Source organism: Sorex fumeus, unplaced genomic scaffold (genome assembly GCF_029834395.1).
Source record: "Sorex fumeus unplaced genomic scaffold, SorFum_2.1 ptg000098l, whole genome shotgun sequence".
Lineage (NCBI taxonomy): Eukaryota > Metazoa > Chordata > Mammalia > Eulipotyphla > Soricidae > Sorex > Sorex fumeus.
In genome coordinates this window covers 64,181,616-64,202,150 of record NW_026606155.1, presented here as the reverse complement: position 1 = coordinate 64,202,150, position 20,535 = coordinate 64,181,616, and the positions used below count along the sequence as shown (strand labels likewise).

The window sequence follows — 20,535 nt, the reverse complement described above, 5'->3', positions numbered from 1 at the left end:
AAAAAAAAAGAAAGTAAAATGGGATTTTCAAAGAGCATCCCAGAAGCAATTATAGAATTAGGGTTATCGTTTTGGTTTTTTCCTTATTAGCACCAATATATGCTTAATGTGAGTAGGTAGTTGAGAGTTGACTACTCAAGGTATCACCAATACATTAAGGTAATCAATCACCCAAAAGTCCTAGCTAATACACCATAATACCTATGAAAAACTTAAATACCACAAAGCAATTATGAAAGAAAACTACATGTCACTTCAAATCAACATACTGACACACACTAAACTTATCTTTTCCATGCACCTTGAAAATTATTTCTGTTTTATGTTGTTTCCAAAAAAATAAGGAGCTGTCTATTAAACCATTAAAAAAATTAAAAATAAAACTGCACTTACATCATAACTATAGTCTGCATCATTTGTTACCGTCAAGTCTGCAAGGTCTCCAAGGCCCAGTACACTTAACAAAACATCATCAGAACCCATAATAAATGATTTGCCTCCTCCAGATGGAAACGTTATTGGTTCAGCTATAAAGAACAAAACCGCTTCTTAAATGCTGAAAAATCATACAGTACAAGACAATATTGTGGGGGGAAATGTAAGCACTTAACAGTTACAATATATAGTAATAAAATTTTCTTATTTTCCCAGTTCCATTATTTCTTCCACTCAGAAAACCTGTTACTTAGTAATTATTAAATGTTCTTTTTTTTATTATTAGGAACTGAAACATTATCACCCACAAATAAAATGAGTACAAGATATATTACCCCAAGGTAAAAATAGAGTACAAAAGTTTTATTTATTTAAATCACTTATAGCTTTGGTACAATTTAACTATAGTTTTACATGCTAAATAAGAAACATGACATATCTTGATTATATAAAGGCATTATATTGCAGGTTTCAGCTATTCATAGGAATAAACTATCATTAATTTCAAGCAGCTCGTACAGGATTTTTAAAATGTTAAAGGCTATTGCTAAAATCCTTTTGCTTTATGCTGTATTTACTTAAAAGTGTTAGGTTTTAAAGACACCAGGTTTTATAAGTAGTTGGTAAAAAACACAAATGGCTATGGGTCTCAAATTGCTTATATTTCTCGAACCACAGCAATGACCAACGGCAGTTCTCCCAATATCAACAATGCTATCATCTTTCTATAAAAGGTTAACCCATGTAATTTTCAGAATGCCTTCAGCTATACTAAAACTTGCTCTTATATTCCACAATAACTCTAAAATAAAATATTCTATATTGCTTAAATATACTTCAAATTTTGGCCCAAATTATTTGCTATCTTAATTTCAAACCAAACTTGAATGAAAGCTTCATATGACTGAGTTTTATCAGGTATATCATTATGTGTACTATAGTTTTCCTTGTAACTACTTCAATTAAGTTATTAACATATTTTTCTTTATATATACTTCAATCAAACCCAGTTGTCATAATATGAATTACTATACTATATTTTTCTCTAACAATAATGGCATAAGCAATAAATTGAATATAATTCCAAACATGTTCTGAGAACGAAATTTTAAGATGTAAGGGGAAACACCAAAAGTCACCATCTACAAAGTTATTCACAACACATTTACAATTCAAGAGTACACCAAACAACAATAAAAATCTTGGGCGAATTATTAACTTTGAAGATTTTCTACGGGGATGATATAATTTGGGCCAGAGTGATAAAAGTACAGCAGGTAGTGCATTTGCCTTGCATGTGGCCAACCTGGGTTCAATCCCCAGCACATAATATGGTTCCATGAGTACTACCAGGAGTGATCCCAGTGCAGAACCAGAAGCAAAGTGCTAAGCACCGCCAGGTATGGCCCTCAAACCACAATAATAAAAATTTTTAAATAAATTTAATATTTTAAAAGAAGCACAGAAGGATTAATGAAATTTATCTATGACTTTACTAATACTATTGAAAATAATTCTGAGAAGATGCAATTCAACTTTCCTAAATACATAATAGAGCAAAAGTAAAATTCATCTCTATGAACAGTATCTTATTTACCAAAGTTAGTCATATAAAAACAGAGTCAAGTAGGGCCCAAAAACATTGCTAAAACAAAGTTGTAAGTCGGTAATTGGACTAACTCTGACAGAAAATAAAACTCAAGAATATTAGTAGTAAATAACCTTCTAATGATCTTATTAACCTTTCAATGTTTATTGACTGAACAATCTACACTGATCCTTCTTCTCAATATCTAGCATGAAGTGTTAGTAACATTAGAAGCAACTAACAACTATAAAATTAAATTTTAAATTATGCTTAAGATCAAATATATATAATTCTTCAAGTGGTATTTATTCCAGGCATTTTCTGTGAGTTCCAAGAATACTTTTCTTTTAAGCTCAAGAATATAAAATAAGAATGAAATCCCATAATTACTCACTCTCACAATTATACACATAGTAATACAAACCTTGAAAAATATCCTATAAAATAACAGAATCGCAAACTATTTTGCATTACTACATATAAGAGACATTTCTTAACTGCTCACAAATTTAGGGCATATGAAGTGGTAATAGTACGCAATGTTGCAGTGTTTTATTAGAATTTAGAATTACTATTAAAATAGTAAAAGGTTAGTATTATATACACTTTTCTAATTAAATGTATGATCACATTTATCTTTCTCGTTATAGACAAACTCATTTATATACAAGTTGTTCTGCTTATATGTTTATGTATGTAAATGTATAAGTAAATATACAACTAAATAAATGTACATTTACTTATGTATTCAGATCCATGTTGGGGGGGAAAATCCTTTAAGATGTATTTCTACCTTCCACAGACACCCAATATTGTGGAATACAGCAGTTGACAATTTATTCACCCTGTTTCCCCTGCAGAGGGAATAAAGTTCTTTTCTATACATTCATTTAAAGATAGTTTTAGCACATGAGCACATAAGCATTAGATAGTAACAATGCAAAGAAGTATACAATAGAAAAAGGGGCAGTTTTTAATGATGAAAATTTAAAGCTTTATTAGATAACCAAAAGATTTCATCAAATAACTTAATACTATCATCATTTTAGCACTCCCCTTTAAAAAAAATTTAAGGTTTATAAAATGGTATCTCATAATTCCTTTTTTCTGTACTTCTAAACTTTCTTTTTGTCGACACAAATGACCAAAGAAATTCAGAACTGACATACGAAATTAATATCCTTTCTTCTCTACTCTTAATCAAACCTAAAGAATGTATCCAATAGATAATTGCATTTATGCTATAGTGTCTTAAATCCCCCACTCCTTGTTCATTTCTGTGATGCTTGGGACTGAACAAATCTTTACTAAAAGAAGTTAGAAGACTGTAATGCAGAAGTTTTTATCCTCAAAAACAATTTTTTATTATGAAACAAGGTAAGGCATTAACTTCAACAGAAATGCATAAGGCTGAAGGTTGCCACTGAAAAATAAGAAATTATGAACTCCCTTGAGTTTAGCTGATAAGTTCCTTCTCAGCTACAAAATTGGACTTGGTTTTACAAACAAATTCTAGTATGACACTTTTTTTCTTTAAAAAGCGCACATACATAAACACTAAATTCTAATAGGTGGGCCTTAACTTTCTCTCTTGGTCACTCTAATTTCTATGTGCAATAAAAATCTAACTTCATTATATATTAGCTTAAAATTTCAACAAAGGAGAACTAATGTCAAGTATACTAAAGACAAGGAAAAATATTTACCTACCATTATATATAATGTGAAACCACTAAATTCCTAAATACTTGAACTAAGAGATGTGGGGGGGGGAGGGACATATTAAAGTTATTCAAACTGAAGAGCTAAAACTATGTAATTACTACTTATTTCATACTACAACAAATAGTCGACGTGGCATAGTTCCAACACAAGGGAAAATATAACATCTTCACTTTAATATCCCCTTTCAAAAGCTGTTAAAGATTAGTCAGATTTTGTAAATAGATATAACAATCTTATCATCAAGCACCTACTCCATACAGCATCATTCAACCACATATTTAATGCATCTTAATATCCTCTCTCCCCACACCCTAACCTCCACCAAATCCCTGAGATCAAACACAGGGCTCAAACATGTAGAGCATTTGATCTTCACACAAGACTACAACTAAATGCCATCTCTAATAAATAAATAAATAAAACCCAAGTCTGATCAGCAACAAATGAGAAAGTTTTAACACTAGAATGTACAAAAATATTTAGGGGCATAATTGAAGACCAGCTAAGCATTAAATAAAAAATTATTTTCAACTATTGCCAAAATCCACAGGAGAAATACATCTAATTTTTGTAAGAAGAAATAACTTTTTTATTATGAATTATTAAACATTACATACCTTTTTCTTTTTTCTTTTAATAGTTTATGAGCCACACCCAGCTGCTCTCAGGGCTTATTTCTGGCTCTGTGCTCAGTAATTACTCCTGTCAATACTTGATGGATCACATGGGATGCCAGGGATCGAACCCGGGTCAACCATATGTAAGGCAAATGTCCACACAATGTACTATCTCTCTAGCCCTACACATCTTTTTCTTAACCAGGACCAACAAGCCTATAAAATACACAATTCTCTAAACATGTCAAAGTACAAAAAAATAGAGATCACAGAGGTAGAATAGGGATTAAGGTACTTGCCTTCACATCCTGAAACCAGACTTCGTGTACTGTCTCCTAAAAAAACTGCTGAAGTGACTCCTAAGCACAGACCCAGGAGTAAATCTTGAGCATTCAGGGACCAGAAAGACAGCACAGCAGGTAAGAAGCTTGTCTTGTAAACATTCAACCAGGGATCAATTGATGGCAACCCATATGGACCCCCAAATCCCCCCAGGATAATCCCTGAGTGCAGAACTAGGAGTAAACCAGAAATAAGCCCAGAGTCAGGCAGAGTGGTCCAAAATCCAAACAAAGAAAATCTTATATTTTGACTCCAGCCAAAACTAAAATTCCTAAAATCCTAAGTACTTTCTTAGAGGATCTGAGTTTAGTGGTCACTGTTTTAAAACTGTGAAATTAGGGCAAGAGAGATAATACAGAAGTTAAAGGCACTTGCCTGCATGCAGGTGGCCTGGGTTTTATCCCTGTCATGGCACGACCTGCATGCAGGTGACCTGGGTTTTACCCGTTATGGCACAGGTTGCCCCAATACTGGCATGACTGACCCGAGCAGAGAGTCAGAAATAAGCACATGTGCGTGCATACACACCAACATACCCCAATACTGGCAGGAAAACCCCCCTGAGCACTGAGCAACACACACACACACGGGCCAGAGAGATGGTGCAGCAGGAAGGGCACATGCCTTGCACACAGCCAACCTAGGTTCAATCATACTGGCACGAATGATCCGAGCACAGAGCCAGAAATAAGCACGTGTGCGTGCATACACACCAACATACCCCAACAGTGGCAGGAACGACCCCTGAGCAGAGAGCAACACACACACACACACACACACACACACACACACACACACAGAGATAGTGGTGCAGCAGGTAGGGCACTTGCCTTGCACACGGCCAACCTAGGTTCAATCACTGCCAGGCACCCAGTCCCCTGAAGTCCTGCAGGAGTGATCCCTAAGCTCAGTGCCAGAAACAAAACCCTGAGCACCAGCAGGTGTGGCTCCAAAACAAAACAAAAAATTGTGAAATTAAAAATCAGAAATATAAAATTACTGCATCATTTAGCTGAAAAGAATAAGATATAATGAAAGAAATTGTATTTTATTTTTGACTTGATGCAGTAGAGATAGAGAGAGAGGGAGAGAGAGAGAAAAGAGAGAGAGATCACTCTCAGGGGCTCTTCAAATTAATACTTTCTGGAAGATTCACGTATTTTATTGCATGTGCTAATGTATTTTTGAAAGCCTGATAAAAATTGTTGTTACAAAAGAATAATTTCTCCTCAAATGTTTTAAAATGCTTTAAAAAAATTAAAATCTTTAAATTTTTCTAAAACACTGAATTTCCTATTGACAGTTTTTTTTATCTTTAATCTAGAATAATACATGACACTCGAATGAAACTGAAAAAAAATTAGAAAATAATCAGGGGGGGTACAATTATAGTTTATAGTAAAAACTGAAAAAGGTAACTGAAAAACTTTCCCTCATCAATGAATTTGTAATCATGTTTCAAGAGGTATTTATAATCACATACAGCAATTTTATAATACCAGTAAAAAAGGGGAAAATATGGTATTGTATGCATGGAAAGGAGACAAGTTAGGAAAAATTAACTAGCAAAGTAAGCTATCAACTGAAAATTAAAACTGTAACCATACATACATATATACATATCCCCATAATATGAAATTTTAAACTGGGGAGTATCTAAGTTGTTTTTTCACTTGTATTTGGAGGAACCATGCAGTACAAGGATTGTAGCTGCAGCCCTTTGAGTTATCTCCCAGTTCAAACCTTTAAAACTTTCGAAGAAAGGACCTCAAATAATTTGATTAAGACATTTTTATAAGCAAAACAATACATATCAAACCAAGAGTACCTATCAAAAGAAAATATATATTAAAATCCACAATTTATACGAAAGTTAAAAAAACTTGAGTGCTTAAAAGATTTTTAGTTTTTACCTCATATTCTCGAGCGGGCCCAGTAATGTCTCCATCATGAGACTTGTTGTTACTGTGTCTGGCATATCGAATACGTCACGGGGAGCTTGCCAGGCTCTGCCGTGCGGGCGAGATACTCTTGGTAGCTTGCCGGGCTCTCCGAGAGGGGCGGAGGAATCGAACTCGGGTCGGCCATGTTGGGTGTGTGCAAGGCAAACGCCCTACCACTGTGCTATATTCTAAATAAACATTTCAAATTTCTGATGCTCCACCAGTTCATATGTCAGAGCAATTTTTCAATTACCTACTTACATGGGCTGGAGCGAAAGCACAGTGGGTAGGGCGTTTGCCTAGCACGCAGCTGACCAGGGTTGATTCCTGTCCCTCTCAGAAAGCTCAGCAAGCTACCAAGAGTATCCCGCCCCCACGGCAGAGCCTAGCAAGCTCCCTGTGGTGTATTCGATATGCCAGAAACAGTTAACAATGGAGACGTTACTGGTGCCCGCTCGAGCAAATCGATGAACACAGGACACTGCTACAATGCTACCTATTTACATGTTTTCCTTTGATATAAAATGTAAAAATATGAAGATTAAAGGAAACTAGAGAAAATCCTAACCAAGATTCAATGAAAGATTAACTCAGAACCTTATCCTTTTCTCTCAACCCATTTATAGAAAGCTTGATCACTTGACATCCCGTTACTCGTTGGAATGAGTATAAATTTTTATAAATTTAAAATGATTAAAAAAATAGTACTGAACCACTTAATTTTCTGATTTTCCTCATTGTTTGTGATCATATGAAAGAAGGTCTTTGGGGGCTGGAGCAATGGTACAGTGGGTAGGGCGTTTGCCTTGCACGCAGCCAACCCAGGTTCAATTCCCAGCATCCCATATGGTCCCGAGCAATGCCAGAAATGATTCCTGAGTGCAGAGCCAGGAGTGACCCCTGAGCATCGCCAGGTGTGACCCAAAAAGCAGAAAGAAAAAAAAAAAGGTCTTTGTGATCATGTAACATATACTGAAGCAAATAAGGAACATTGTGCCTGCAAGTGATTTTCTCAAGTGTTCAAAGCAATAAATTTGTACATATTTATAAAAAGAAAAAGACAGAACAACCAACGTAAAAATATATTTGGAGAATCTGAGTAAAAACCCACAGGAATTCTCTGTACTATTCTTGACATTTTTCATGTCTGAAATTATGTCAAAATAACTAAAAAGGAGTATGAGGGTTAATCCTTTGTAGCTTAGACTAAAATAATAGAAAAACTTCCTTGGTTTAATGGTTCGAACTTGCAAGTGAATTAGTAAAGTACTCTTAACTATATCTCAGTAATAAATATAGAATAAAATCTATAATCCTAGCAGAAAAATGACAACTTTACCTCTGGTGGGAAATAAAAAGGTAAAAAAAGAAAGTAAGCTAGATGATGGATAAGTTTTAGATTATTTTTTGGTAGTTGAGGTTGTTTTGGGCCACACCAGGTGATGCTCAGGGGTTACTCCTGACTGTACTCAAGAATTAGTCCAGTCCTGGTGGTGGTCAAGAGGCCATATGGGATGCCAAAGATCAAAGCCAGGTTAGCTATGTGTAAGGCAAGTGCCCTACCTGCTGTATTATGAGCTGGCCAATTTTAGCTTCTTAGCAATTGATTTATTTCATCTTGAGCCACATCCACATGCACTCAAGGCTTATTCCTGGCTTTGCACTTAGGGATCACTCCTAATAGGCTTCGCGATCATAAGGGATGCCGGGGATCAAACTTAGATCAGCCACGTGCAAGGCAAGCACCCTACTCACCATACTATGGTTCCCACACCTTAGCTGATTTTTATAAGCATTTCTCCACTTAAGAAGGGGGAAAGGGAGCGCAGATAGAGAAGGGAGCACCAAATAAAGGGTGTTGGGAGGATCCTCCCAGGATGGGAAAATCATGCTGAAAGTAGACTACAGACCAAACATGATTGCCGCTCAATGCCTCTTTTGCAAACCACAACACCCAAAAGAAGAGAGAGAACAAAAGGGAATGCCCTGCCACAGAGGCAGGGTGGGTGGGGGAATGGGGGGTAGAAGGGATACTGGGATCCGTGGTGGTGGAAAGTGGGCACTGGTGGAGGGATGGGTGCTTGATCATTGCATAAACCGAAGCACAAAAATCTGTAAGTCTACAACTGTACCTCATGGTGTTTCACTAATAAAAATTTTTTAAAAATAAAAACTTAAAAAAAGAGAATCAAATTTTAGTTAATGTCATCACAAAATTTTAGAAGTTGACACTCTCGCCACTTTTATCATTCTGTTAAAAAGCAATAGCACTCACATTAGACTACATCTGCTGATTCCATAAGGCAAACAAAAAAAATTTTTTAACCGTTAAGAACTTGGAAGAGGAACTATGCAGTCAATAATCTAATAAGTACGGTGATATACTAATATTTTGGAATAAAGGGAGGAAAAAAAAGAGTAAAAGGCTATAGTTTTGGGGTAGGGGTTATTTTTCTTTTTTTCTTTCTCTATTTTTGGTGGGGATCAAACTGAAAGGCCTTATAAGTGGAAGGCAAGTGTTCTACTATAAGCTACAATCCCAATAGAAAGATGCAATTATGCTGCATAAAGATCCTTAGAATCATATGACTACTCAACTTGAAAATTTTTATATTTTCCTAACTGAATGTTCCTAAGACACTTGCTGGAACTCACATCCTTATATCTAGGTTAAAAACCTGGAAAAACAAGTAGGTTTACAAAAGCATGTTTCATTCCTGCATAGATGTCCTCAGTGTGGTCAGCCTGGCAGGGAAGTGGGCAGTGCAGTGTTACTCAGAACAGGGCCATACTAGGTGGGGCTTGGGAGGCAGAGATGACAGAGACTGAACAGGGATTTTGAGCACACTTGAGGCATGTTCCCTCCCATTCCCCACCCCCCCCTTTGAACTATCTCCCTGGCCCCAAAAATATTCTAATGAAGAAACAGGAACACATCTGCTGGACTGCTGGACTATGGTTTGTTCCCCAGCATATCCACCTGAACAATGCTAGGCATAGCCCCAGAGACCCCTGAGCACCAGTGGTTTTGGCCCTAGAGGTTCCTGGCATGGCTGGGCAGCACTGAATCTTTAGAACCAAGCATTAAGTCCTAGACCAGTTGGCCCAAGCAGTACAAGAGGCAAGTCCCCAGGACTCTGAGCACTGCTTTCCTTATTTTATCAGGAAAAATAGGGTATTATATTTTAAATTAGAAGCAAGAGTTAGATCATCTAAAGAAAACTTCAGCAGATAGGTCAGTTTATGAATAATCAACACAGAATAAATAATCTAATTAAACTTTTATTTCTGTAAAATAAAGCTAAGGCAAGGAATTTAGCTGGGCAGTAGAATGCATAGAGTGCACGTGTAGGTCCCTGGGTCCAATACTAGGTATCAAAGATTTTTTTCAAAACTCAAATTCTAATATCATGACGCTCAGAATCTATACAGTAAGTGACATTAAGAACGGAATACACTGCATTTTCTTAACTATAATAAACAGTTCACCAGGCTTAAACTTCTTAGAGAATAGTGGTTTTTTTATACTAATGCAATAAAAAAGTAGTTATAAATCAAAATATCGAACAGGTAAACACTACACAAAACTCCACAGTAAGCCTCCACAACAAATTAAACCAGAGGGCTGGAGCGATAGCACTGCAGGTAGGGCATTTGCCTTGCATGCTGCCAACCCGGGTTTCATTCCCAGCATACCATATGGTCCCCCGAGCATAGCCAGGAGTAATTCCTGACTGCATGAGTCAGGAGTAACCACTGTGCATCGCTGGGTATGACACAAAAAGCAAAATAAATAAATAAATAAAACCATTAAAAAATGCTTTATTAAAGAAATTAAAACTCTTTTACATTATACCTAAAAGTTAATAATGAATTTGCCTTCTAATATAAAAAAAGTTTATATGATATTTGCCTGTTATCCTCTTTTTACCCTTTTATACAATAAAAAAGGTTAGATTAGCAGGAATCAATTGCCAGTTCAAAATAAAATTTTCCAAAAATATGCTTCAAGTTTCTTCACTTGATACTCTAAGTCTTAAAAGGCTTTACATGTAGCTCTTTTTAAGTTTGATTCTCAAGATAAAAATTAATTCACTTCTTTTTAAAGAGATGTTTACTGCAAAATTTACACTTTCACAGTACAATAGATCAAGATATATAAAGTAAAAAAATACCTACATGTATCAAAAGATACCCAGATACTAAGAAGTAAATTTCTCTCAAAGCAAGGCCAGAAGGATAATTGGGTGGGGGACTGGAGGTAGTATAGCAGTTAAGGTGCTTGCCCGGCATGCAGCTATCTCAGGTTTGATCCTAGGCATCCCATATAGTTCCCCAACCACCGCCAGGATTAATTCCTGAGTGTAATTCCAGAAGTAACCCCTGAGAATTAACAGTTGTGGCCCTAAAAAAAGGGATAACCTGCAGTATAGTAATTTTTAAATGGTAACTAGAAATGTATATATATAAAATCTAGAAAGGAATTGTGGGTCCTTTCATGTTTTTAATAGTTGTCTTTTCACACAGAAAAGAGAAATCATGGGGCTGGAGTGAGAGTACAGTGGGTAGGGCACTTGCCTTGTACACTGATGATCTGGGTTCAATCCCCAGAACCCCATAATGTCCCTTGAGCACCACCAAGAGTGATCCCTGAGTGCAGAGCCAGGAGCAAGTCCTAAGCACCGTTGGGTGTGATCTCAACACTGTCCCCTCCAAATAATACTTGAGCTTTAAATACAATAAAAAGACAGGTAACAAAATTCAGATCTTTTCAGATTTTTTGTGACAGGATACTCAATGAGTGTTATTTATTAGGCTTTGCCTCTCCGGCTATTAAGCAAGATTCAGTTTCAAGACATAAGTGAAACTTTTTTAAAAAACAAGTGTAGTGGTGCTTGGATTGGTGTTGGAATATTAATGCCTATAACAAATCATCATAAACTTTGAAAACCATAGTGTTTAAATAAAACACTGGTGGCAGTAGGGGAGACCAAGTGTACTTTCTATCATCAAGATAGTTTTTGGTGTACTATATGAAATTATAGAAAATTATTTAGTAATAAAGCTCAGTAAGCACAATTTTGAGTTAGTTACCAAGTTACATGCTGATTCTGTAAAGACAACTGAATTAACAGATGTAAGAGGAACATCATAGCAGATCTCAGCTATTACCTTCTAGCTATTATATTTTTTTATCTCTATTTTACTTTCTAACTGGGTATAAACAGTATAGTCATACAAATAGGACTGACTCTCTTTCCCTTTTATTTATGTCTGGATTATTATTGCATAATGCATCAAGTTCTAAAATCTAGGATCTAATATTTATAAAATAAATCATAACAAAATTTAATATGATCATTAAATATTGCTCAATATAGAGCAGTAATTCAGTATTGGTAGTTTTATCACTACCTAGCAGTAAGTCTTAACATTATACAGGCATCACAAAGAGATTTTCTTGAAACCAAGATTCATACCATATTAAAGAGAAATGTTAAAAACTATGCACTATAAAAAAAAATCTGCAAAGAGGAAGTGAATTTAATTTTGGCATTGACTAGATGTTTAAAAATTAAATCAAAATAAATTTTAAGGCTGAAATCTACCAAAAGTCGTATTAAAGAATTTAGTTCCCCAATCTCAATAAACTGGTGCGAAATATGTTGAAAATACTCAATATCACATTTTCTTGCTCTCAGTTTCTATCACCATGCAGACATACGTTCAACATATATTTAAGAAAAATATAATATTTAACAAAAATATAGTTCTAAGTTCTCTCCCACCCCCATAATTCCTTATAATCTTACCCCATTCTGTGCCATCCCCTGAACTCCGTGCTTCCCCAGCTCCTTCACCATCTTCAGCAGTCACTAAAAAATCAAATTCTTTCAGGGCTTCCTCAGTATCAGGATCATCAGTTAGGTCAGCAGCTAAACCTTCATTACCTATCTGTAAATGGAACAGACTTAAGTTTTATCCTCAAGCTCAAAGGGATCTATTATATTTCACACAATCATCCTCAAATTCCCTTTTCAAAATCACTAGATATGTTTTTCGTAGACTTCACCGGTTTTAAATTATATCCTGGATAAATGGTTCTCAGCACAGTTATGTGAACAAAATTAGTTTTAAAATGTGAAGTTAGGTAGGGTTACAGTGCTTATTAAAATTAGTTAACTTCTTTAATTACGAAAGATTCAGTTACCCTTATTAAATGCCCATTTACTAGCTTACATACTGATATATTACTAGAATTGGTCTTACTAAGAATTATACATAAAATCCATGATTTATAGGGATATGAAACACGCAACTAATAAGGAAATTAACTAAAGTATGCCAATAGCTGTAATCACTGCAATAGTGCTTTAGCAACTTCAGAAAAGGATCAGCATCTCTATTCAAAATGGTTTCAAAACCACTAGGCTAACTTTATAAAACTAGTGAGCAAAGGACAATTCCATCCACATGTAGATAAGTATGAAATGACTACATAAAACTCTCAAGTAAGATGATAAATTAAAAACTGATTATACTCCCAATGTAAATCAAAACATTTTGAAAATTCTTATTCTAAACATAAGAGTATTTACCTATCTATCTACATATATAGATATACTTGCTAATAAAATATAGATTCAAACTCCTACTTTGTGCTTATTTATCCGATGTTTATCTTTTCCTTCTGAGATGCCTTCAATCATGTCATTTTCCTCTTCTTCATCACTGTCATCAGCATTTTCTAAGAAATTGAATGTCTCAAGAACATCACCAGAGGGCCTACAGAAGGGGAAAGATGAGCCCAAACATTCGAATGGTTAATTTTAATGTTTCTTCCTATTGCTATTTAAATAAAAGAAGAAACAAAAAACTTGATGTTTAAAAGCTGGGGATTGAACTCAAGGCTCCTGCATGCAAAGCATGAATTCTAGCCCACTGACCTATCATTCTGGCCCCCATTTTGTGGTTTTAGGTCATATCTGGCGGTTCTCAGGGGCTACTCGTGGTGGTGCTCAAGAGATCATAAGCAATGCTGTGGATCAAAATGGGGTAGGTCACATGAAAGGCAAGTACTTTAACCCCTGTACTATCTAAAGCACCTTTCTTCCTGCAGGGGATCTAGGTTCAATCCCTGGCACTATGTGGTTCCCTGAGTATCAGTGGCAAGTGATGCCCGAGTACAGAACCAGGAGTATCCCCTGAGAACTTCCCCAAAATTTCCTTCTTCCCCAAACAATCTTTGACATATTTACATTTTCTCTTATGCTATAAAATGTTTCATGTGGGGCTAGAAAAATAGTGTAGAAGGGATCCAGAGATAGCACAGCAGAAAGGCACTTGCCTTACATGTGGCTGACCTGGATTCAATCCCCGGCATTCCATATGGTCCCCAGAGCATGGCCAGGAATTATTTTCTGAGTGCAGAACTAGCTATAACCCTTATTTATTGCCAGGTGTGGCCCCAAAACCAAAAAGAAAAAAAAAGAAAAAAAAAGGTACAGCAGGTACAGCACTTGCCTTGCACGTGACCAAGTTGGATTTGATCTACAGCAATCCATATGGTCCCTGAGCCCCGCCATAAGAGATCCCTAAGCACAGAGCCATGAGTAAAAGCCCTGAGACTGCCAGTTGTGGTCCAAAAAACAAAAAACAAAAAGGCTGTATGTTTCTGAAATCCAGAGTAAAGAAAGAAAATAAAGTCTCTAAAAGAAGTCAAACTTTTTATTAAAGAGACCTTACTTCTCAGAAATAAAATTTCTAACTAAAGATTACGCTTATTTAATAGTGATAGAACATATTTTAGATAACTGCATAATAATGTCAACAAATAAAAACCTGACATCCTAGATTATAAACTGTACTTATATCATTAAATCATAAATTCATAAAAGTTTGAATAATAAAGCCTGCTCTCACCCCAATACACACACGATTGAGGGAAGAACCTATACTCAACTATAGATCTTATGAATTTCTTGATTTCTATGCTATCTCAAAGGAAACCCACACCAGTCTCTTTTTGTTATTGTCCTTCCATCTTGTTACTCAGATAACATCTACAGGTAAAAAATTGAAAAATCTATTTTTTAAGTCATCTGTTTGATTCCATGCATTTATCAAGCCTACATTAATAAAAAAAAATATGGGACAGACATAAATTTAGTGCTGAAATTAATATATAAAAAATCAGAACCCTGGGGCTGGAGCGATAGCACAGCGGGTAGGGCGTTTGCCTTGCACACAGCCTACCCGAGTTCCAATTTCCAGCACCCCATATGGTCCCCCAAGCACCGCCAGGAGTAATTCCTGATTGCAGAGCCAGGAGTAACCCCTGTGCATTTGCCGGGTGTGACCAAAAAAAGCAAAAAAAAAAAAAAAAAAAAAAAATCGGAATCCTGGGGCTGAAGGGATAGTGCAGGATTAAGGGTTTACCTTGCATGCTGTGAGCCTTGGTTCAGATCCCTTACACTATATATGGTTCTTTGAGCTCAAAGCCAGGAGTAAACTCTGAATACTGCTAGATATGGACCAAACCCCTCTCACCCCTCCTTCCCAGCCCCCCAAAATTTCAATCCGTACAAATTTCGGGTATGAAAGCAAAATAGTCCTGTCATTTTGGAAAAAAACTTGGAAGTTCCTCTATGAAGTAAACATAAAATTATGACTCAAAAAGTCCATTCCTTGATATATACTAAAAAAGAAATTTTAATGTAAATACCAATGATCAATGTATTATATACTATTTCAAAAATGCATATAATGGTATACTATCTCCAACAAGGCCAGTGAGATAGTACAAAGGTAAAGCATTTACCTTACGTGCAGCGAACCCTAGTTTGCTCCTCTGCACCAAAAAAAGGTTCCCTGAACACTGCCAATAATAGTCCTTGAACACAAAGCCAGGAGTAGCCTCTGAGCACTGCTGACTATGGTCCAAAATCCAAAACAAAATAAAAATGAGGACCCAAGCAACATGTTTATAAAATGAACAATGGATAAACAAAATCTGGCATATTCATAGAAAAAAATATTCCAGGCAATGACACACAAGACAGCTAAGTCAAAGATGTCACTCACAATTATATGAAGAATCTAAAGTAGGAAACACTATATACATTGAACGGAGATTAGTCATTGCCAATGCCAATAGAGGTAACAGGTATAGGGAACAATAGAAAGGGGCAGGTCTCCACTAGGAGATGTGTTTTTTTAGGGTGATGAAAATGTTCAAAACTGTGGCAATGGCTGAATGATTCTGCAAATATTCTAAAAATAATTGACAATACTTTAAATGGGTGAATTTATGATAATATGACCTTTGTCATAAAAAGCATTAAGTAGTTGGTAGATTTCTGAGATCAAGCATAACAGACTTATTTCTTTCACATTAGTGTCCAATAACCACTGTTATTCTAGAGTAGCATTGTAAATTACTAGAAGTACTCTAGCCTCCACCCACAAAAAAATTCAATCAAAATACCATGAAGCTAAAATAATTTTGAACTGCAAGAAATAACTCCAAATTTTAATTCTGTACCTACTTCAGAACTACAATCATTCTCTTGGCATCTAAATTTAACATAAAAATTTAAAGTAAATATAACTGATTTACTTGTGATAGCAAATGTATGGGAACATAGGGAAATTTATAAACTACATTTTGGGGTGCAGAAGATGACTCAAGGACTTAAACCATTTGCCAGGCAAGCACATGGCACTGAGTTCAATCCCCAGTGACTGTGACCAAGTCTGGAGGCAACACTGACAAATCTGCTATTAGAGATCCCCAGGGGACGAGCCAGAAGATGTCTTGGTGGCTTAGGTAACTCCCAATGCCAAGTATGAGGTTTTGTGTTTAATCCCCACAGTCACACATCTGTCAAGATAATTCTTGCCATCCTAAGGTATAGGACCCCACCAAGAGAAAATTAAAAAATAAAAAGAATAAAAAATTTAACAGTAGTAACAATAATAGAGAGATAGCATATACAGAAGGCCCATTATATAAACAGTATCAACCAACTAAGTATAGTTCATACCTTTTGATATCTTGTCCTTTTTGCTTAGGAGATTCACCTCCATTCAAAATCTGTTCTAAATTCTTTGTTTCTACTGATCCATTTGGTTCTGAATTGGATAATCCAAGTAATGACCTTACCCGCTGAGACCGTACATCTAATATTGTATCTGTGTAACCTACTTCCTGAAGGTATCTATAAGAAAAATTTAAAATATTAAATCATATATATTGTTAATAGATGCCAAAATCACACATTAAATAAAAATCATACGTAAAGATTTTTATTCAAACTCAAAATCCTATAAAATTACTTTGAAATAATTTTCTTCTCTCTAGACTAATTCAAGTGCTAAGAGACAGAGCCAATTACAAATGAAAATTTGAGATAGCATACTGTATGGCTGACACTAAAGGGTCAATTATTCAGAAACCTAAAAAGTCTTGAACCTTAAGAAACCTTTAAAATCTCATAATGCATTTCTGATGAGGCAAAAAAAAATTATATGCTGAAAACATACACAATCACATAAGCTATGTTAACTCTAAGAAAAAGGTTGTGGGCAAAGAGATAGTATAGGAGGTAAAGCAAATTATTTGCCTTGCTTGTGGCCTGGCTTGAATTCCCAGCACCAGCACCACATATGGTTCCTGAGCACCTCTAGGGATCATGCCTAAATACAGAGCCAGAAATAGCCCCTAACCACCACTGTAGTCCAAACACACACACACACACACACACACACACACACAAAAAAAAAAAAAAAACAAAGAAAATTGTAGCACAGGATCAGAAAGCTACTACAGGGGTTAAGGAACTTGTCTTATACCTGGCTGACTCATTTCAACCCTGGCACTGCAAACAGTCCCTGAGTACCACCAGGTGAGACTTCCTGAATATAGAGCCAGAAATGAGCCCTGAGCACAGCAGAGTACAGTACAAGATTTAGTGGGTGTGGGAGGGCATACAAAAACATATTGTTAAAATAAGTTGGGAAGCGGAACACTAAGGGCTAGAAAAATGATTCAAAGGGTTCAATCTTCAACACTGCACATGGTTTCTAGCTCCACAAAGAATGGATCCCTGGGAGCTGGAAAGAAAGCACGGCAGGTAGGGGTCTGGCTTGCATGTGGCCGACCCAGGTTCAATTCCCAGCATCCCATATGGTCCCCTGAGCACCGCCAGGAGTAATTTCTGAGTGCAGAGCCAGGAGTAACCCCTGTGCATCACCGGGTGTGACCCAAAATGGGGGAAAAAAAAAAAAAACAGATCCCTGACTGTAGAGACAGAAGTAATCCCTGAGCACAGGCAGGTGTGGCCCAAAAACCAATGCCCTACACCCCAGCTACACACACATACCCATACACCCCTTAATTATGTTTGTGAGTTGCTTCAGGAGAACATCAAAATAGAAAACACATTATATATCTGAGAAATGAACAAAGAAGACAAAAGACTACAGTAGATAAACTACTCTCGGAGTGAGATAAGATGAGATAACGTACAGGTGACCCAAAAAACAAACAAAAGAAAATATGAATCCAGTGAATGGGATTAGGTAATTCTTAGAGAACTACTCTAAAAGTGTACTGTCCCACTCTTATGATCTATGTGATCCCTTTGTGGAAGGTGTAATTTCCACCCCATTTTAAACATAGGGTCTGAATGAATTACCAAGATCTTATATAACCCAGGTAAAAATAACAGATTTATAAGCAGTTATGTAATGAAGTAAGACAATTCAAATCCTCAGAAGTTGTACAGACTAAAATAGGAATTTCCTTTGTATCTAGGAAAAAAGTGGCTTTCAATACGAAGACATAAAACTAATCACAAAAGAGTGAAAGAGAGAGAGAGAGAGAGAGAGAGAGAATATAACACACGAGTTTCTAGTTCCTTGAGGTATTTCTAGTTCCCCAATGTTACATCCATTTTTGTTTTGTTTTTTTGCAGAGCAAAAGGGGTTTTTACACAATGAACATCATACATTTCTAGTTTTCTATATTAGTCTCTAGTAAACCGAAAAAAATGTTTTCTTTTGGTTTGGGGCTATATCCAGTGGTACACAGGGGTCATTCCTTCTGGTACGCAGGGGACCATGTTGTGCCAGGGACTGAACCCAATCTCCAGTATTCAAAGCATGAGCTCCAGCCCACTAATTTGTCTCTCTGACCTGTCTGGAAAATAAGTTTAAGAAAGCTGAGGGTTTTTTTTTTTTGCCTTTTGGGTCAGACCCACGATGCTAAGAGATTATTCCTGACTCTACACTCAGGAATTACTCGTAGTCATGCTCAGGGGATCATATGGGCTGCCAGGGATGGAACCCAGGTCGGCCGTGTGCAAGGCAAACGCCCTATTGTGCTATCACCACAGCCCCAGAAGACAGATTTTTTCCCCTCACACCTCAACTTTTCACATTTCCTTGTTTAAAAGTAAAATACACATAAAACACGGTCACGATCCTCCCGTTGTTCATCGATTTGCTCGAGCGGGCCCAGTAACGTCTCCATCATGAGACTTGTTGTTACTGTGTTTGGCATATCGAGTACATCATGGGTAGCTTGCCAGGCTCTGCCGTGCAAGCGAGATACTCTCGGTAGTGTGCCGGGCTCTCTGAGAGGGGCGGAGGAATCGAACTCTGGTCGGCCACGTTGGCTGCATGCAAGGCAAATGCCCTACTGCTGTGCTATTGCTCCAGCGATACACATAAAGCGAAAAAAAAATTTTTTTTTCAGTCACAGAGACAGTACAGAGGTTAAGGCACTTGCCTTGCATGTGGCTATGGCTATGACAATCGTTCGAATCTCAGTAACATATATGGTCCATTCCCCAAAGCACCACCCTGTATGATCACTAACCACAGAGCCAGGTGTGCCCCTCCCCCACTTATTTTCTTTTCTTTTGTGGGGCAGGGATTAAGCATGAGATATATGCATGTTATCACTGAACCACATAACCTGTGTTTCCTCCCCCACCTAAAAATATTCAAGTTTAAAATCCAGTGGCATTTCAGGACATGCTACAATCGCTATTGTCTTCCCAACACTAAGGTGCTCAGCACTTCTCTCAATTCTGATACCTCCCCCTAGAATTCTTCAATCAACAACTAATTCTTTGAAAACCTTGTCCAAGTTTTTTGGGTAGAGCTGGGGCTGGGGGGAATAGCCTGAAAGATCAGGTAGTACGTCTGGTAGGCACAAGGCAGATCTGATCCTAGAATAGTAGAGCCTCCTGAGTATCAGGAAGTACAGTCCAGGTAAAGAACGAGTTTTGCATATGGTGTCATCACCTGAATTTAATCCCTGGCACTACTTATGCCATACATTATCCTTGAGCACAGAGCCAGGAGTAAACCCTTGGTACTACCGGATATGGCCAAATACCAAAATAACAGGAAGTTCAAAACATAAACTTTTAGTCACTCAGGAGTCCAGCATGAAGAGTATGACAGTAAAATACATTAACAGAAGGAAAGCAAAAAAAAAAATTTTTTTAATTTTTATTAGTGGAATACCATGAGTTACAGTTGTAGACTTAGAAATTTTTGTGCTTGGGTTTCAATTATACAATGATCAAATACCCATCCCTCCACCAGTGCCCATTTTCCAACACCATGGATCCCAGTATCCCTCCCACCCCCATACACCCCATCCCACCCTGCTTCTGTGGCAGGGCATTCCCTTTTGTTCTCTCTCTCCTTTTGGGTGTTGTGGTTTGCAAAAGAGGCATTGAGAGGCAGTCATGTTCGGTCCATAGTCTACTTTCAACATGCATCTCCCATCCTGGGAGGATCCTCCAAACACCCTTTATTTAGTGCTCCCTTCTCTATCTGAGCTGCCCGGAAAGCAAAAATATAATGA

The 20,535-nt window shown here is 36.8% G+C and overlaps 1 protein-coding gene across 1 annotated transcript in view; it reads right to left on the bottom strand.

Annotated features, from left to right (window-relative positions):
- The window catches only part of STRN3 (striatin 3), a 75,092-nt gene that overhangs the window by 18,050 nt on the left and 36,507 nt on the right, over positions 1–20,535 (bottom strand). The window contains exons 5-8 of the mRNA XM_056133422.1: positions 16,697–16,870; positions 13,307–13,436; positions 12,464–12,605; positions 394–527 (exon numbers count right to left, since the gene is read on the bottom strand). Of these exons, the coding sequence (XP_055989397.1) occupies positions 394–527; positions 12,464–12,605; positions 13,307–13,436; positions 16,697–16,870 (580 nt within the window). The remainder of the gene's footprint in view (positions 1–393; positions 528–12,463; positions 12,606–13,306; positions 13,437–16,696; positions 16,871–20,535) is intronic.